The 17,880-nt window shown below is 50.3% G+C and overlaps 2 protein-coding genes and 1 long non-coding RNA gene across 3 annotated transcripts in view; 2 read left to right on the top strand and 1 right to left on the bottom strand.

Moving 5' to 3' along the window:
* Positions 1–343: 343 nt before the first annotated feature.
* C2H10orf120 (chromosome 2 C10orf120 homolog) lies at positions 344–2,004 on the top strand. The gene is given in 4 exon segments (XM_029932730.1): positions 344–532; positions 535–601; positions 793–868; positions 1,238–2,004. Coding segments are annotated over 4 exon segments (999 nt in total). The 5' UTR covers positions 344–417; the 3' UTR covers positions 1,979–2,004.
* Positions 2,005–2,462: 458 nt separating this feature from the next.
* On the top strand, positions 2,463–7,723 carry LOC115285962. The gene is made up of 3 exons (XR_003905777.1): positions 2,463–2,971; positions 6,737–7,013; positions 7,311–7,723. It is a non-coding gene; the product is annotated as an uncharacterized LOC115285962 (long non-coding RNA).
* Positions 7,724–13,686: 5,963 nt separating this feature from the next.
* DMBT1 (deleted in malignant brain tumors 1) overlaps positions 13,687–17,880 on the bottom strand; it is a 67,655-nt gene continuing 63,461 nt past the window's right edge. Inside the window, 2 exon segments of the mRNA XM_029920547.1 lie at positions 13,687–14,297; positions 16,980–17,368. Coding sequence (XP_029776407.1) covers positions 14,012–14,297; positions 16,980–17,368 — 675 coding nt within the window. The 3' untranslated portion in view covers positions 13,687–14,011.

Here is a 17,880-nt window from a genome sequence, read left to right as displayed (position 1 = left end):
GCCTGCTTCAGATTCTGTGTCTCCCTCTCTCTCTGACTCTCTGTCTCTCTCCATCTCTCAAAAAATGAATAAACATTACATAAAAAAAGAATACAAAATGAAGTCCCACACACCAACAAGAAAACAAAAGCAGTCTTCGTGGGCTTGTGTAAGTGACAATGCCGTGATTAGATGGTCCCCCGGCCACGTGCTCTGCCCACTCTATTCCCCTGGACTCCAACCCTCCAGGCACGTGGTCGTGTGTGTCCATCTCACCCCTGGGCATCATCTGATACCTAGACTCAGACCTCACAATAGTCCCCACACAGGCCAGTTATGACGCAAGAAGATTTGTGACTATCTCTTGGGCTCCCATTCAACTGTCCTAGAAGGAAACCCCAGGCCACAGCATCTCCTGTTCTAGCCTGTGGCCAGAGTATGATCCAGGAATGGGAGAAGGGCTGCCAGAACGTTGGGAAACAGAGACCCCCAGAAAGGAAGGCTGCAGACGGCCGGGGGAGAAAGAATGGAGTGCCAGTCAGATTGTACAACACAGCGATTCCTTTTGGGAAAAAAGCCGCCTCCGCTGTCAGTGCGGTCTGTGTTCTACTTCCCCATTGAGGTGCGCGGAGCCTGGGCTTCGGGTCCTCTCCTTCCCACCCCTCCCAGAGCCCCAGGGAGGAGCCCGCCCTGGTCACCGTGGCCTCCGCCTGACTGATGCAGGGCCGCCCTGTGTGAGGCTTCCTGCCCCCAGAACGGACAGTCAGAATGCCCTTCCTGAGGTTCTCCTACACCTGCCTCTTTGCCTTTCAGGGTGTGGACCAAATTCTACACATCAGACCCACGCATCGCCCTTGGGAAATACTCCCCCTTGGAAAAAGAGATCCTGGTGAGTGTCCAGAAGTCTCCTCCCAGGGAGGCCCTGCTCAAGCAGGCAGCCATCCTGGGAGGGATGGAGCCAGAGGTTCAAAACCCACCAGCAACAGACATGCCAGGCTCCCGGTGGCCACGAGCTGGCCGAGTCCGTTTGAGGCTGTCCACACCGGCATGTTAGACACTTCCTTGTCTCCAAGTCCTGGTCAGGGGTCTCACTGGGAGGGCTGGCGGACTGTAGGTAAGGAGTCAGGATTTGACCCCTGGCCTGTCGGCCCAGACACTCAGTCGAAGGTGGGGAGAGGGGCCACCAGGCCATTCTTTCTGGGGGCGCCCCTTGCTCCTGCCCTGCTGAGATTTTTAATGGTCCCCTTCACGTTGCCAGCGTCTGGGTGGCGTTCACACGGCAGCGACAAGGAGGTTTCTGACTCACAAGCAAGAGGAAGAACGGAAAGCCCTCAGGGAGCTCCAGGCGCTGTCTTCGGACTACAAACGGGCGCTGGAATCCCGGCCGCCACATCGCAATCCCTGTGCCACCTGCAGGCCCCTGGAAAAGATCTGGACGGCCAAGGTGGTCGTGCCCGCCGAGGAGTTCAGAATGCCGTCTCGCGAGCAGCTCACTGTCATCAGGCACATAGAACGGATGCGGCTCGCTCGAGCCCCACAAAGTAAGCGCCTCCTGCCCCACATGGAGAGGTCCAAGGGCTCTTCACTTCTGCCCCGAGGGGACCTGGGCCCAACGGCAAAAGAGAAGGCCAGGGAAGACGACGAAGATGCAGGTTTCTACGACGATGCCGCGCAAGGGGAGAGAGGCGAGGCAGAGAACCAGGCCACGAGGAGACGAGAAATAAAAATGAAGGTCATTTTCAAGTCAGAAGAACCGAAAAAACGCACCACACACCATCCGAACGATCGGAAACCATTCTTCCCCACCAAGAAAGTGGAGCGGTCCATCGCTGGCCTAACCAACCGAAACCTTTTACACTTAGCTGAGTTCCCTGGTGACCTGATGCGGATGAGTCAGGATCTTATCTCCCGGGGAGCGCACCCCACCGGTGTGACGAAGGCCAGCCTGGTGGGGGAAGACCGTGTCTGGAAGGGATACAGGTACAAAGCTCCTTACTAGTAAAGTCTAACTTGATGCCATGGTAACCAAATGTCCTGGTCCTTTTCTCTCAGGCGGCTCAGTCCCCGGGGTCCTGGGGTCTCCAGGGCTTCTCGGGGTAACACCTGACAGCAGAGGTTTCCTGGTTTCAGGTGTCTCTTTGCTCTTGGCTCTCGGTTGGCACCCTCACCCCACAGCCCAGGGCTTTCTAGCAGGCAAGTCCCTCCATGACGCCTTACTGCCAGGGGCCTGTGTCAGTTACCCTGTCCTGTGAAACAAATCCCCCTCCAATTTAGTGGCTTAAAACCACAATTGTTCATTTAGCTGGAAATTCTATGGGTCAGCAAGTTAGGCAGACGCTCAGTTGGGTTCCTCGTGTGTCCGAGGTCAACCTACTGCAGGTCAGTTCGGTGACTCTCCTGAGGGTTGACCGCTATCAGCTGGGTCAGCAGAAGTGATTGGGCCACACGTTTCTTCCTGCAGCAGGCTAGCCCGGGCCCATCCACGGAGCCGCCGTGGGATCCGAGAGAGTAAGTGGATGCTTGCAGGCTCCCTTGAAGTGAAGGACTCACAACTGGCACACCATCCCTATGTCACATTCTGTTGGCCAGAGCAAGATACCAGGGTGCACAAGGGGACAGGCAAGAGCCACAGAGTCATACCACAAATGGCATGACCACAGGAAAGCAGGTATGGCTGGGATCATGATGGCAATCACTCTAGCACAGAGCCCCTGGAGCTGGGGCCAGCCTACTGCCCAGGTGGGGCAAAGAATGCCACTCAAGAAGAAGGTTGCCCAGACAGAAAGTCTAGAGGTCGATTCCATGCTTCCCACTTCTGGCTTCAGGATGCAGCTCCTACCTAGGAAGATAGAGCCCACTCTTTCCTGGCCTTACCTCTTTGCTGCCCTGCTCTTCAATCCAGCCAGGTGACTTGTGACCTTCACCTTCGTTATCAAGCCAAGAACAGGCACAGGGCAGACCACGTGCACAATTCCTCTGGGCATGTCTGCAGGTGGGTCCAGGGTCTCTGAGGTCCACTCTTTCATTAGGGCCCTCCCTGTGCCCCAAGGCAGCAGATCTCAGAGTCAACAATTCGGGCGGCACATTTGGCATCTGAGAAGCAGGACACACTCATTTATTATCTGCACAGAGAGATGCCTTAGTCAACTACATTCTGTCCTCAACAATCTGCGTCCAGTTGGAAAGACACTGAACTTGGCATGGGGCCCGCAGCCTCCTGGGACAAGGCCAGCCTTCCATCCAGCTCCCTCCTCCTCCCGGGCTGGGCATGGGGTTCTCATGTCAGCTCCCTCAGAGGCACTGCTGCCCTCCCAGCAGAGGGTGAGCTGTGGCCGGGGTCTCCTCTCTCTCCCAGTTCCAGGATGACTCTACTGGTCCCAGGAGCAAGTTGAAAGGAAAACTTCACTTGACATTTTGTGTGGGTGACAGCTATGGCTGGGAATTCAAGGTGTCACAAGCACACAAGAAAGGTGCACACACAAGCCGTGGCTTTTCACCGTGTCTGCTTTATTCAATCAGAAAGCAAGGTTAACATTCCAAATCCAATGACATTTCACTCCGCTTTTGACTTGGCTTCATACACATCAAAAAAAAAACAAAACAAAACAAGTCATTTATCAGACCATAACAACAAGGGTAGGAAGACCGCATGTCTGTGAGCCCGCCATTGGTCTGTGGACTTAGTCTGGTCCTGGCCAGCTCTTGGTGGTCTCGGCTTATTATTACGTTCAGGCAGTGGGAGAGCCCAGTGTTCCGAGAGCAGTCCGGCAGGGCCTTCACGGGCAGTGGCGTTTTTGTGTGGTCAGACGTGGAGTCAGGGTCTGGAGAGTCTGACAGTTTGCTGCCAGAGTCCTCCCTTTAAAAAAATTATTTATTTATTTATCTATCTATCATTCTATCTATATATTTATCTATTATTAATTATTAATTAAGTTTATTTTGAGAGACAGAGAAAGCATACATGAGCAGGTGAGGGGCAGGAAGAGAAGGAGAGAAAGAGAATCCTAAGCAGGCTCTATGTTGTCAGCACGAAGCCTGATTCAGGGCTCGGACCCACAAACTGTGAGATCATGACCTGAGCCGAAATCAGGAGTTGACGCCCAACTGACTAAGCCATCCAGGCACCCCATTCTTTTTTTTAAGGTTTATTTATTTGTTTATTTTGAAACAGAGAGAGAGAGGAGAGAGAGCACGCATGTGCTCAAGAGTAGGGGAGGGGCAGAGAGAGAGGGAGAGAAAGAGATTAATAAGCAGGTCCACATAGTCAGTGTGGGACCCCACATAAGGCTCGAATTCACAAACCGTCAGAGCATGACCTGAGCCGAACTCAAGAGCTGGATGCTTAGCTGACTGAGCCACCCGGGTGCCCTTAAAAGTCCTCCCTGTGGAAAGTTTAGTCCTTCAGAGACCTCTTCTGATCAGTTCTCGGTTCTTTCAGGCTCTCTTGGCCTTGCTGATAATCCGTTCCTGTACCTCCGGCACACTCCGGTTTTGGCGATATCTATTCTGTTACTGTCCATGGCTATTTACACCCCTGCTTGGCATGCGTGGCCATCTTGTTCTTACACCGCTCCTGTCTCAGCCTAAATGTCACCTTCCCAGAGACAAAGGTCATCAAGTGCTTAATATATCTGGGCTTCATTGACAAGATGAAACAGATGGCCTGCCCTAAGCTTCACCCCCGCCCCTGCGTGGTGGGGAGGAAGTAGAAAAAGATCGTTATAACAATCTTTCAGCACAATGTCCCCCATAGGCAGAATATCTGCTGAACTAGGCCAGTTTCCTTTTTCCTTGCTGGGGAAGTCTTTCTGACCTTGAACTAACTTGGCGTTTTCTAGAAGGCTCCTAGAAAACCTCAAAACCATTTGTTCTCTCTCTTTATCAAAATAAAGATATGAAACTAATTAGGCTTAATTGACATATTAAATGACATGGAAACATTGTCTGATAAGAAGTGATGTCTGACCCACTTAGGTTATGTTGGGATGGGTACGAATTGTTAATATAAGTTTTCTAGAAATTGTACGGCATCCCTTGAAGTCTGTCCTGGTATAATGTTATCAGTCATCAATTCTAGTTGTTAACTTAAAATGTTGTGTGTCACAGAAATAAAGAAATATCTTTGTCTTTTGCATTGTGACGAACTCTCATCAGATCTTGTGTTTACAGACCATTATTTTTTTACTCGGATGCTTTTGCAAAAAGAGCTCCATTTTCAAAAGGACTCATGGAAGGAACATGACAAGTTATCAGGTTTCTGATAACTTTAAGATCATACCACTGAACTGGGTGAGAAATTCCGGAATTCTAATGGAAAACCTGGGTTCATAAAACCACTAACAAAATATCAAAATAACAAGAATTAATTGATGACTGAATAAACTCCTGAGGGTGATTATGACTTTTGCTTTAAAATATCACTAGTTTTGGGTTACCTGGGTGGCTCAGTCGGTTGAGCTCGGGTCATGATCTCACAGTTCGTGAGTTCGAGCCCTGCTTCGGGCCTGCTGCTGTCAGCGTGGAGCCTGCATTGGATCCCCTGTCCCCCTCTCTCTCTGCCCCTCCCCTGCTCACTCTCTTTCAAAAATAAATAAACATTTAAAAACATATCACTAGTTTCTTTACGTTTTGTTTTCCAGATTTGGGAAGACATGTTTTTCTTTTTTCTCTTATCTCTTCATGCCCTGTAGCCATTTGATAAAGTCTATGTGTGAATGAAAATGAAATAATTACTTTTTTCCCCTCTAGAATTTGGGACCTCTTAGTGAGTATTCTTATTTTCATGGCAATATAGTTATTTGCATAAGATCAATCAGAGCCTGATTTATCTCCTCATAAAAGGACACAATTAGGAATATACATTAGTATATTACCAAGGCTTTGACTGGAATGTCATTTTTTAAATGTTTTTTATTTATTTTTGAGAGAGAGAGAGAGAGACAGCATGAGCAAGGGAGGGTCAGAGAGAGAGACACACACAGAATCTGAAGATAGGCTCCAGGCTTTGAGCTAGCTGTTAGCACAGAACCTGACGCGGGGCTCGAACCCACGGACCGTGAGATCATGACCTGAGCCGAAGCCAGATGTTCAATCCACTGAGCCACCCAAGCGCCCCTGGAATGTCATTTTTGAAATGAATCAGATGTGTCCAGACAGCTTAAAAGCTAAGGCAAACTTTATGGAACTAATGAAGCCCCTTAAAAAAAGCTGGGCTGGCATCTTGCTTACAGTGTTCCTATCAGCCTGCCTAGCTGACATAGGAAAGTCATTTCTTGGGAGACCCAGGAACCCTAGGATAGCTTGAGGACCCCGGGAAGAGCACACACAACTAACCCAAATCTATAGGTCTCATAGGCAAAATCTGATCATAAGTCTTTGGCTCAGCTTCTTAGCCTTGAGAGGCATTAAAAATCTAATCTCACAAAAATTGCTGGCAAAGCGGATTAAAAAGAATTTGCAGGGTCACCACAATTCTTGCTGCACTTACATAAATGATCAGCCCATATTCAATGAGACTAGACTTAATTTGCAAATCTTATTTTGATGATCTCTGAGAGGCATGGGGTAACATCAGAGGGATAATTGTATTTTAATAGAAAACTATAGCACCGTCCATATGGGTGGTAGATTCAGACTTGTTCATTGGCTTTAAGGTGATGTTCTCTACCCATAAACTAGATTCAATCTTGAATTCTTTTCGTTTCTTCTGATATCTGGCTACAATTCCCCAAATTAATGTTTCCAATTATGCTCCCAGCTCCTGACATGGAATCATTCAGCACAAAACAGCTCTTGTCCTGAAGACAAGCTGGCTACAGCTGGACAACATGCTACAAACTTCAGACAAAGGCCACTGTGGCTTGTGTTTGGACAATTTTTACATCTTTTGCTGTGAGGGCCAGGCAGGAAGTTCCCCATAACACCTGATGATGTTCTTCCTTGCCCTTCCTCTCCAAAATGGGTCATAAAAGTCCCTTGTGAAAGCGACCCTTCCTGTACCAGAAGGAAGGAAGGAAGGCTCCTTATCACCAGAGGTAAGGAATTTGGGGCCAAGAAATCTGTACAAACAAAACTCATGAAAGTCACCGTGATCTTCCTTGTTCCTTCTTCACCATTTACCCCTCCTCCCCCAGACCTCTTTCTCTTGTCAAATCTTCACAGATCTACTGTGTGTCTAAAAACCGTAAAACCTTCCCGCTCTGGTCACTTCTGGTCACTTCAGGTCATTGTTCTCTTGGGAAGGCTCCCATGTACATGTAAGAATTTAGCAAAATTCGACTTCTTTTCTCCTGTTAACCTGCCTTTGTCCGTTTTCTCTTTGGACCACGCAGGTATCCTAAGAACGTTGGTGGGTTTCCGTCTGCCACGTGCATGACGGCCACTTTCCCTTGGTGTTTTGTCCATCTCCAAAGGCAGTCAAAGCTGTCAGTGCACAGAGCCTGATTAATACCAAGAAGGAAGTATGCTGAATATAATGCTCGGAAAGCACCCATCCGCCCACAAGGTCTACATAAAACGATCATTACTGACTTACGTAACCTTCATCTTTATTGGCTAGACTTCGAAAAACTGTAACCCTCACCAGGACCATGTCCTATGTATCCACTGCTACCTCTAGCTACAAACTCACGTCCATCATGCAAAAAAAAGAGCCTCAATCTCTACTTCAGCAAGTACCAGTCATCTTCGGTACACACTCAGAATTCTTCGTATGAAACAGATCCAGAACATTCAGAACACTTCATTTTCAGTGACATTATCTAAAGTCCTATACAGATTACGTAATGACCTGCTTGCACGGCTCTTTTCTTCTGTGTTCTGTGGGGGTGGCCACCTGAGCGTAAAGTTCACAAAAGTACCCCCAAACATTGGTGGGTGTTCACTCCCCCCTGTTAGACTCGTTACTCCCCATTTGGTAAAGGTGCTTTCTGGCGAGGTGTATAGCTTTTAGCATCTGAGGCCAGCCATGGCCTTGAAATGCGTTCAGTCACAGCTTCTGACAACTCCACACCCAAGTCTGGGGTGGTCCAGTCATTTTGGAAAAAGAGTGTAGGAAACCTTCTTTTCTGTTTAGAGGGGAATGTTTTCCCTTTAGACCTGAAACACAGAGAAACCTTTTCATGATTTAGAATGAAAAGGACGGCATTGAAGGGCTTATATTGTGAGGGGAGAAAATGTTGGCTGATTTTATTTTCATCCTAATGAGTACCAGTTTCATAACATCGAAAGGTAAATGCTATGACCTTAGAACCCATTCCTCCAATAGCTGAAGGAAGAAAAGGCAGGACAAACATGTTGTCCGCATTGCCCTTGTGTCCTGGCTCTCTGTGTCCATGGAATGTGGCTGCGTTCTCTGGGCTGTGTGGCTGCTCCAAGAATTAAATTGACAAGGACAGAATAATGAGGGGGAAAACTTTGATGATGTATGTGCTTATATATTTTTTTAACTTTTTATCATGTCTTTATTTTATTTTGAGAGAGAGAGAGAGAGAGAGAGAGAGAGATCAGGAGAGGGACAGAGAGAGGGAGACACAGAACCCGAAGCAGGCTCCAGGCTCTGAGCTGTCATCACAGAGCCTGATGCGGGGTTCGAACCCATGGACTGTGAGATCATGACCCGAGCTGAAGTCGGATGCTTCACCGACTGAGCCCCCTAGGCGCCCCTATGTTTGCACATATAGAGACCCCCAAAGGTATGAGACTTGAAAGACAGCCAGATGATTGAGACATATAGTCCTGAGCTTAAAAAAAAAAAAGAGAGAGAGAGAGAGAGAGATGGGTGTTTGGGGCTTCCAGATGAGGGGGTCACAGTTCAAGGGGGAAGTGACAGGAGGAAAACTGTAAGAAACAAAAGTTGACTTCTGATGCAGCTAAGTCCCTCGGGGAAACAGACAAGGGATCTCTGGCTGCAGCTCCCTTCCTGGCGCTTTGTAACAGAAATTCCCTTTATGAATACACATTCCCCTTACAGACGGGCACCTCCTGTCACAGCTTCTCCTGCATCCGCACTTTCTCAGAAAAGACCAGTTCCAAATAATCCTTGTATCAAAGAGGCACCTTTTATGATGGTGATATTCTGTTCCCCTTAATAGGTCTTCTGATTTTGAGTTATCTTTGCACCTCTGAATAAGTCCTATTTTTGATGAATAGTTTTTTTATACTGCTAAGTTCGATTTCCAAAAATTGTAGCCCATTTCATTTTATTTTCTCTCACAGTGGCATCTATGCTCAAAATCAGAATGCAGGTTTCCTGCCGGATCTGTTCTGGCCCACCACTCACATGTAATTATATTAGTGCTAGGTGGTAAAAAAAAAAATTGAAGAGCCTTTCACCTTCTCTAAGATACTTTATTTTTTGTTAGTGTTTATTTATTTTTGAGGAGGGGAGGGGCAGAGACAGAGGGAGACACAGGATCTGAAGTGGGCTCTGCGCTGACAGCAGAGAGCTTGATGCGGGCCCAAACTCACAAATTCTGAGATCAGGACTTGAGCCAAAGTCAGACGCCAAACTGACTGAGCCACCCAGGCGCCCCTAAGAAACTTTAAATAAGATAAAGATTATTGAAGACTTTTGAGGGTTTTGTTTTTTTGTCGTATCTGGACATAACCAGTGTCGGCACAGTTTGAGACGGATGTGATATGATATCTCATCACTTTCCTGGACTGTTGTGGGTCCACACCCACCTACAGCCCAGTGGGTGCCCGGGGGTGTCACGCCCCCAGGCTCCTGCACCTGCAGGACTGGCTCAGAGGCCACTCACTGCCCCTCAGCTGTACCCGCAGCAGAATGACTGACACCCACACTCTGCCCCAGTGGCCAGGAGAACAGCAAGGCAAGGTCCCCTGTCCTGACTTGTCTCCTTCCCCATCTGGGCACAGAGCCTGCCTCCCAGCCCCCCCCCCCTCCCGCCCAGACAGCAGCCTCTGGGGGTTCACACTTCTGCCATACCTCCTGGGAACACGACGGAGACACAGCTGTGCCTTCTGCTTCTAGGGAACGTGTGACTCTGTTCCCTTTGGAAGCCTGGGCTTGGCCATCACAGGAAGCTGTTCGGCAGTGTTTGGCTCTAATGAAGAGCCCAGGAAACAGCCACCTCTGCCTCCTCTCCCTGCCTTTACGAGACCAGAATCCTACCGTGATCGCAACAGTGGGGTTGATAGTTCCCATTTCACCCTGAATCTCATGGCAGACTGGGGGAGCTGCTCAGTGGCTCCCTGGATAGTGCTCCCCAGACCTGTCCCTGGTTCAAGGACCCCTGGGGTAACCCGCACAGGATGCTGCCCTGGGTGGGGACACGTGTCCAGCAGGCGATCCAGGGAGCTTCCCCGTGAGCCACACGGCCTCAACTCACAGCTGCTCCCGGGGCCATGAATGTGCATGACTTTCCTGGTGATTACTCTGCTGGCTGGCAGAAAGGGGACCAAGGCACAGGTGGCCTGCTGTGTGCCAACTGGAAGGAGGAAGTCAGCTCAGGCCGCCTCCAGGTTCAGAAGACAGAGAGGCACAACGCATGTCCCCTTACCTGAGCCGGGCTGTCCAGCTGTTCTGCCTCGCTTTGCCAAGGGGAACTCTGAAGCTCTCACCCCCAACTTGGGGTCTCCGGCCTGAGACCACCTGCTGGTGACAGCCCCAGGCCTCCGGAAGTCTACATCTTTGTGAGGCCTGACACCGTGCCATCCATGCTCTGAAATGAGCACCAGCATGCCTGAGAAATCACAGACACATATCTGTGCCCCAAGATGTCCCAGAGGCCAAAGCGCCAACAGTGAATGAGCCCAGCCCTGGGCTGCGGCTCCAAAGGAACAGGAGAGAACGACGCACAAAACAAGCTAAGGTAAAGATTAACAAGAAACACAAATTAAGAAGGGAGACATAAGTCAAAATGTGTAAGTAGCCATAATAAAAGTCAGTGGGTTGGGGCGTCTGGGTGGCTCAGTCAGGTTAAGTCTACAACTTCGGCTCAGGTCATGATCTCACGGTTCGTGGGTTCGAGCCTCGCGTCAGGCTCTGTGTTGACAGCTCAGAGTCTGGGCCTGTCTTTGAATTCTGTGTCTCCCTCTCTCTCTGACCCTCCTCTGCTCATGCTGTCTCTCTCTCTTTCTCAAAAATAAATAAAACATTAAGAAAAAGCTGGTGGCTTATATTAATCTGTTGAGATCATCGTATAAGCTGTTAGGAGCACACATTGGCTCAGTGACTCGGAAACGGTGTGGCAGGGTGTGCACAAATGATACGAGCATTCCTACAACTTAACTTTTCCTAGTGGCCGTGATGAGTTGCAGACGCGCGATTTCTGAAGATGCGGCATACCACGGCCGCCGGCTGCCCTGGCTGGCTTCCTCCTTCCAGCTGGCGCGCAGCGAGACCCCCTGTGCCATGCACCCAAACCGGCATTCGCAAACTATGGCAATATGCGAGCGCTCCCATTCTTGCTAAGCCTGATCTGGGTGCCCAGGGCATGGTTGGTCTCCCAGCTTCCGTCAGACTTACTGCCTCCTTGGAGACCATCCCGTCCTTGGGTTTCTTCTCACATCCTAGGGCTGCTTGTCATCTGATTTTTCCTTGGGGATCACAATGCAAACACACCCCAGGAATCTAGGGACCCTGAGGAGTTTTCTCTCTTCCCTAATATCTCTCCTCTCCTGTACCCCCCACTCCCACCCATCTACAGTAATGGATGTGAGGTCAAAAGCCAGAAGATGCAGATCCCTGGAAAAGTGAAGCAAGCACTTTAATTTTCACGCTCAGGCACTAAATATTATGGTGCATCAGCATTCTGATCTTTCTCGAGCCTTTACCCTGAATTTCCTGCTTTGGGCAGAACCAAAACGTGTCAAGGTCAAAAGAAAACACTTTATCGATTCCTTAGAATTGTGGAAGCCACAAGGCAGAGATTGTGGCCTTTGTCATTCTTTTTGACAGCCCACCCTATCTGTTTCCTGAATTCGAAGGGATCCAGTGCTTAGGTGGGCCAGTAGAAACACTGAACAAACCAACACTTGCTTCTCGGATCAAGAAGATGTGGTATGTATACAATGGAATCCTACATGGCAATGAGAAAGAATGGAATCTGGCCATTTGTAGCAACGTGCATGGACCTCGTGGGTGTCATGCTAAGTGAAATAAGTCAGGCAGAGAAGGACAGATACCATATGTTGTCACTCATAGGTCTAACAGGAGAAACCTAACAGGAGACCATGGGAAGGGGAAAGGAGGGAAAAGAGTTGGGGAGAGGGAATGAGGCAAATCATGAGAGACTTTTGAATGCTGAGAACAAACTGAGGGCTGAAGAGGGAGGGGGAAGGGGAGGGGGGTGATGGTCATGAAGGGTGCACTAGTGGGGAAGAACACTGGGTGTTATATGGAAACCAACTTGGTAATAAACTAGTTTTAAAAAAAGTTCTTTATTCAGCTTTTCTATCATAAGTAAAGGCTAAGAAGTATACCACTTCCAAAAAACCTAGCTTATAGTGAGAGAGAGAGAGAGAAAGAGAGAGAGAGATTCCATCTAGAAAGAGCTTTCCTCCTTTTTGCTCTCTGTTGACTCAGAGCTGCCTACAGGATTTTAAGATATTGGCACCTGCTTCCTTGACATTTTGTCCCAGCATCAAGCCTGTGTTTCCAGGAAAATCAGTCACTACCTGTCTGCCCCTGCCCCTCACCTTGTGCTTGTGACAAGATAAACAGAATTGGGGTGCTGCTGGGTGCCAAGCTCTGGGGTCTCTTTTCTTCCTTTCTCAGATGGGCTCCCGAGCAGGTGGGGCCAATGTTTGAGCGCCACATGCATTCTCCTAGTTTCACATCTTGGGGCTCGGACGCCAGCCACTGGCCATGAAGGTGCTCCTCCCCAGGGTGAAGACTGCCACAGCCAGGAAGACTCCAGCAGAGATGGCAGTGCCCGTGGTAGAGAAGGGAGGAGAGAGAGTTGAGTGGTGTCCCTGTTAGCTCCCTTCACCAGTCACCCAGTCCTGCGTCCTTTCCAGTCACCTGGTCCGGCGTCCTTCCCATAGCTCCCACCCCCTTGGAAGTACCATGCACTCAACTTCTCTCTGAATAGTACCCCCTTCCATGGAATGTAAGCTCCATGGGGGCAGGACTTTGATCTCTTTCTGTTTGTCTGTCTCCTGGCACATAAGAGTCCTTCAATGAATGTGCACGGAATGGGTGCTTATGTGAAGTAAGAGCCTAGAATCAGCTGGACACGCACATACTGGAATATGTGACACAAGGAGACAGAGCCACCAAAGATGCCCCATGGGGTGAAACCCAATAACCAAGGGGAGGGTTCGTGATGGCGACTGCCACCCCACACCTCTGCCTGTCACCAGGCCACCACTGCTGTTGACCTGTCAGCCTGGACCAGAAAACCCGGGCAGCAGGTTTTCTGCTGACATCCTGATCCACACCCACAACAGAACAGCAGAGCAGGAAATGCGATCCCTGTTCTAGAACAGGAAATTGGAAGGGCGGAGCACTGAGAAGACGTCAGCCTTGTGAGCAGTGAGCATGAACCGACCCTGCCTGTGTCCGCAGGGCCTGGCCTAGGCCGTGACTGCGCTGTGCCCGGGAACATAGGCCCCTGCTGTTATTGCCATCATGAGTAATAATATTGTCTTACTGTTGTGTTGTTGATATCAGTGGCAATGACAAGACAACAAGAGCCGCCACTCATGACACCCAAGAACTTGAACCAGGTAGAGGTCAAGGCAGTTTAACAAATGTTCTTTTATTGCACCTCCTCCACAGTCCTAATAGGTATTAACATTTTTGGGTTACAGAGGAGGAGTAGAAGGTTCTGGGAGTTCGGACCCCAGAGGACAAAGGCGTCGGTGCCACCGGCCAGAACTCTCTTGACCAAGCACTACGCATGGTCCCCCATGGACCAGGAGCCCATGGAAGGCGGCGGGAAGCAGATCTAGCAGACTCCACATCGCCCGGTGGAGCACGGCAGGCATGGCACATGGTGGGGGCCCGATCTGAGGTGGAACACAACACCGACAGAATCCTGCCGGGTCCCCGGGGGCCTCAGGCCTAAGGCCGCCTGGCCAGGCTCCTCTTCACGGCGTGCGGGGCCCGCAGCTGAATGGGGCCCAGGACGACGTCCACCATCTCCTGGTAAGAGCCCACGTCCCTCTTGGACCTCCTGATGCAGCCTCTGCGGCAGCGGGAGAAGGAGTCCTCTGCCCTGCATACCACCATTTTACACTTCAGGTACACGGAGGGGAAGCGATGCAGGAAGTAGAAGGAACTGAACTTGAAGCGGACAATGCGAGGCGATGGTGGAAAGTACGATTGGTAGGTTCTGTCCTTGGCACACCTGGAAGAAGAGAAAAGCAGCCTGTCAGCCCTGGGCACTGCCTTCCTCGGGACACCCCTGGGCCAGGTGTGCGACCCCATCACCTCCTCTGGGCCTGTGTTCCCTGCTGCCCTTCCTTCCTTCCTTCCCTCAGAACGTTCAGACATGGCCCCACTGCCTCCAGGAAAATCCCAGTTCTGGCTTGTCCCCAGCATCTTAAGGCAGGAAATCGGGGTTTCCACATGGACAAGCAGGACCTGGCCTGCACAATGGGTGCCCAGTGACCATGTACTCAGTGATTCGGGGAGGTTGCAGGGTCCAGAGAGAAGGCAGGCAGGCAGGAAGGTGGCACCTCCTTTCCTTTCCTGGTCTCAGGGCCGGGCAAGACGACACTCGGCTCCCCGCCGGTGTCTCTGCCGCTGCTCTCTGGGGCTGTGTCCCCTGACCTGGCCCGGGGGGCAGTATTTTCCTCACGAGCCCTCAGCACCCCCTACGCCAACACCGACCACCCCCTTCTGCCCTCAGTCGCCTCATCTCCACTGTGTTCGATGGAACCTGACTTAAGAATCCCTGAAAAAAGCTGTGCTAAGACACGGATGTAGAGCGTCTCCCAGCCCCACCCTCAGCTGAGGGAGCAGCTTGCTTACCCCGTGGGTGCCTCCTCTGGCAGGATTTGGCGTGACCCAGCAAAGCAGGGAGCAAAGCAACTGGCCCGGGGGGTTTTAGGTGGAGATTTTTGTGGTGGACGGGAGCCCGACTCTGCCTGGGAATGTGACCTGGGGTCTACTCGCTGTCTCCTTTCTGCCTTCCAGGGGTTCCTTCCTCCACTTTCAATGCATATTGTCTGAAACACCATGTTCTTTACCCCATGGGAGCCACTTGAGCAGCAAAGATGAGAGAGAAAGTACCCAGAGCCTCATCAGGAAGTAGGACAGTTGAAAATGAGGTCAGGGTAACCCAGGAGCTGCCGGGAACTAACTGCCTTTCCCACAAAACCACACCAGGCGGGCCGGTCTGTGTAGGCCAGAGCTCCAGACCTGAGGCTGCACTTCAGAACTATGGGGGGGAAATTTTAAAAACTACAGATCTCCAAACCCCACCACAGACCAAATAAAGAGAATGTGCAGGTGCGACCTGGGTGTGGGTGCGTTTGAAGCTCCAGATTACTCTCAAGGGCACCCAGGTGCGTCATCTGGTTGGTGGCCAGATGTGGCCGATGAGTCCCTGGACTCCGGGTACAGCTGGGCCCACAGCTACCCCCACATGCACATCCCCCCTTCCTGAGGACACTGCATTATCTTATATACATATATGCCAGAATTTGACCGAAAGGAATCTTTCAGCAAAGAAGAGCCAAATCTCTCATTTGTGTTCATTTCAATCATTTGACATAAATTCAAATGTCGCCTTGTTACTATTTGTAGAAAGAGAATTTGGGTAAGCCGCTCTCCCATCTTTGCTGGCAAGGGGGCTTCTGTGAACTGAACCAAACTCACAGATGGAACAAGACCTTCGGCCTTAACACCCCTTTACCAAATTGACACATATTCAAACTGTGCCTGAAGAGAGATGCCGTGTTTAGTATCTCAGGGACGTGTAAGATTTATCCTCCCAACCCTGATTCATAACAGAGCCCCTTAGTCCATCAGCACAATTCCTAAATTGTGCTTCTATGCAATTGTTACTGAGGTGCCAAGGTCAAATTATAGCCAAGAGGCCCCTGGGTGCCTCAGTCAGTTGAGCGGCTGACTTTGGTTTAGGTCATGATCTCATGGTTTGTGGGTTCGAGCCCTGTGTTGGGCTCTGGGCTGACAGCTTAGAGCCTGGAACCTACTTCAGATTCTGTGCCTCCCTCTCTCTCTGACCCTCTCTTGTTCATGCTCTGTCTGTCTGTCTGTCTGTCTCTTTCTCTCAAAAATAAACAAACATTAAAATTTAAAAAAGATTATAACCAAGCAATGGTGCACACACCAGTGGGGACAAAGACAGAAGAGTGGGGACGGGAGCCGCATATGCCAGTGTCCCAGGAGTCCTCTCTGAGCTCAGACGAGGCAAATTCCACCTCACCAGAGTCCTGTCATCCCAGGACTATAGTAGAGAAGCCCAACCTGGGCACCAATGACCCGATCCTGGGCTCCACTGGCCTCACCTCTGTGTCTCTTGAGCTTGGTTGGAATCACCATTCTCAGCTGTGAGGTTAAGGGACCCTTGCTGACCCTGCTACTCACCTACAACCTTCCTTGCAGACCACCTGCTGTGCCTGCTCTTTGCTCAGGGCCCCATCTACTCCCTCTCATCTCGTCCTCCCAACAGCCTATGATGTGGGCATCACTATGCTCATCTGGTGGGTAGGGAGAGTGGTTCAGGAGAGACGTGACTGCCTGCCCACAGCAATGCAGCTGGCACATGGCAAGGCTGGTGTCTCGATCTCGATCTAGTGCAGAATCAAGGCTTTCCCCACTACACACATGTCTTCTTATGGAGTTTGGTCACCTGGGTCAAATCCGAGTTACTGCTAACCTGCCTGGTGGTTACTGGTGACTCATTCACTTCTCCACCATCTGTCTCCCTGTCGGGAAGGACAACCTGAATGGTTCGTTTGGAACTACTAGAACCAAAATCTGCGTTCCTTGAGACTTTGGGCTACTCGCGTTTGAATTGCAAGATGAAGGTTGTCATTCACTCCATGAAGACACTCCTTACCCACTCCGGATGAGATCGTAAGTCAAAGATGTAAAGTCATTGGAATATGGGGATGCCACACAGGTATCCACAAACAAGGCCAAGGAGGTGTCAGAATGGAGGATCTGGGCTTGAAGGTACAAGTTCTGGTTCAGGTCCACATAGTATGGGCTGCTGGTCACAGGATATAAAAATGAAGAGGATGTATAAAAGGAAATGTTCACGCCAAAATTGCTATACTGCACTTCCTTGACGTCGATGGTGTTATTAGCAATGTACATGGTGTCAACCCAGGTGTCTTGGAGCATCCTGCAGCTGATGAGAATGCGGAAGTTCTTCGTCCTCTTGATGATGGCATCTGGAGTAGCTGCTTCGAGGAAGTTGGAATAGGTGATGGTGTCATTATCAACCTGGGAGGGGAAGGAGGGAGAGCAAAGTCAGGCAAGTGTCACTTGCCAAGGGTAGCTCGTTGCTGATTTGGGTTACAATGAGAGGAAAGTGACACAGCCAGACTTCAAAACCCTCCCAGGACCACACAGAGAAGGCACATGGCGACTGCCATGGCTACCATCGCCTGGGCTGGGCATGCTGCTTAACTAGCAGGACTCCTTCCTTTCACACAACCCCCTTCCTCTACCATGTGATGGGGACCACAGTGTTGGGGCCAGGTGTCGGGGCTTCCTGAGAGCTGCTCCTCATGGGAAGATGGGTATGTCTGGATGACCCCTTGCCCTGCACAACTAAGCTGTCTGGACTCCATGGCTAGGGGCCCTTCATGCTGGCTTTGCTTTATTCTCACCATGGGTGGGAGAAACCAAGGGAGGGGGTTATGTGTTGGGGAAAGGGCTGGTGGGATGAGCTGTCACTGTGCTGTTTAGATGGCTCAGTAGCAATTGCAGCTCTGTCTGAGGCTGTCAGAACT

The sequence above is a fragment of the Suricata suricatta genome, chromosome 2 (genome assembly GCF_006229205.1).
Source record: "Suricata suricatta isolate VVHF042 chromosome 2, meerkat_22Aug2017_6uvM2_HiC, whole genome shotgun sequence".
NCBI lineage: Eukaryota > Metazoa > Chordata > Mammalia > Carnivora > Herpestidae > Suricata > Suricata suricatta.
Note: the sequence above shows the minus strand (reverse complement) of the source record. Positions and strands in the feature narration are given on the sequence as shown.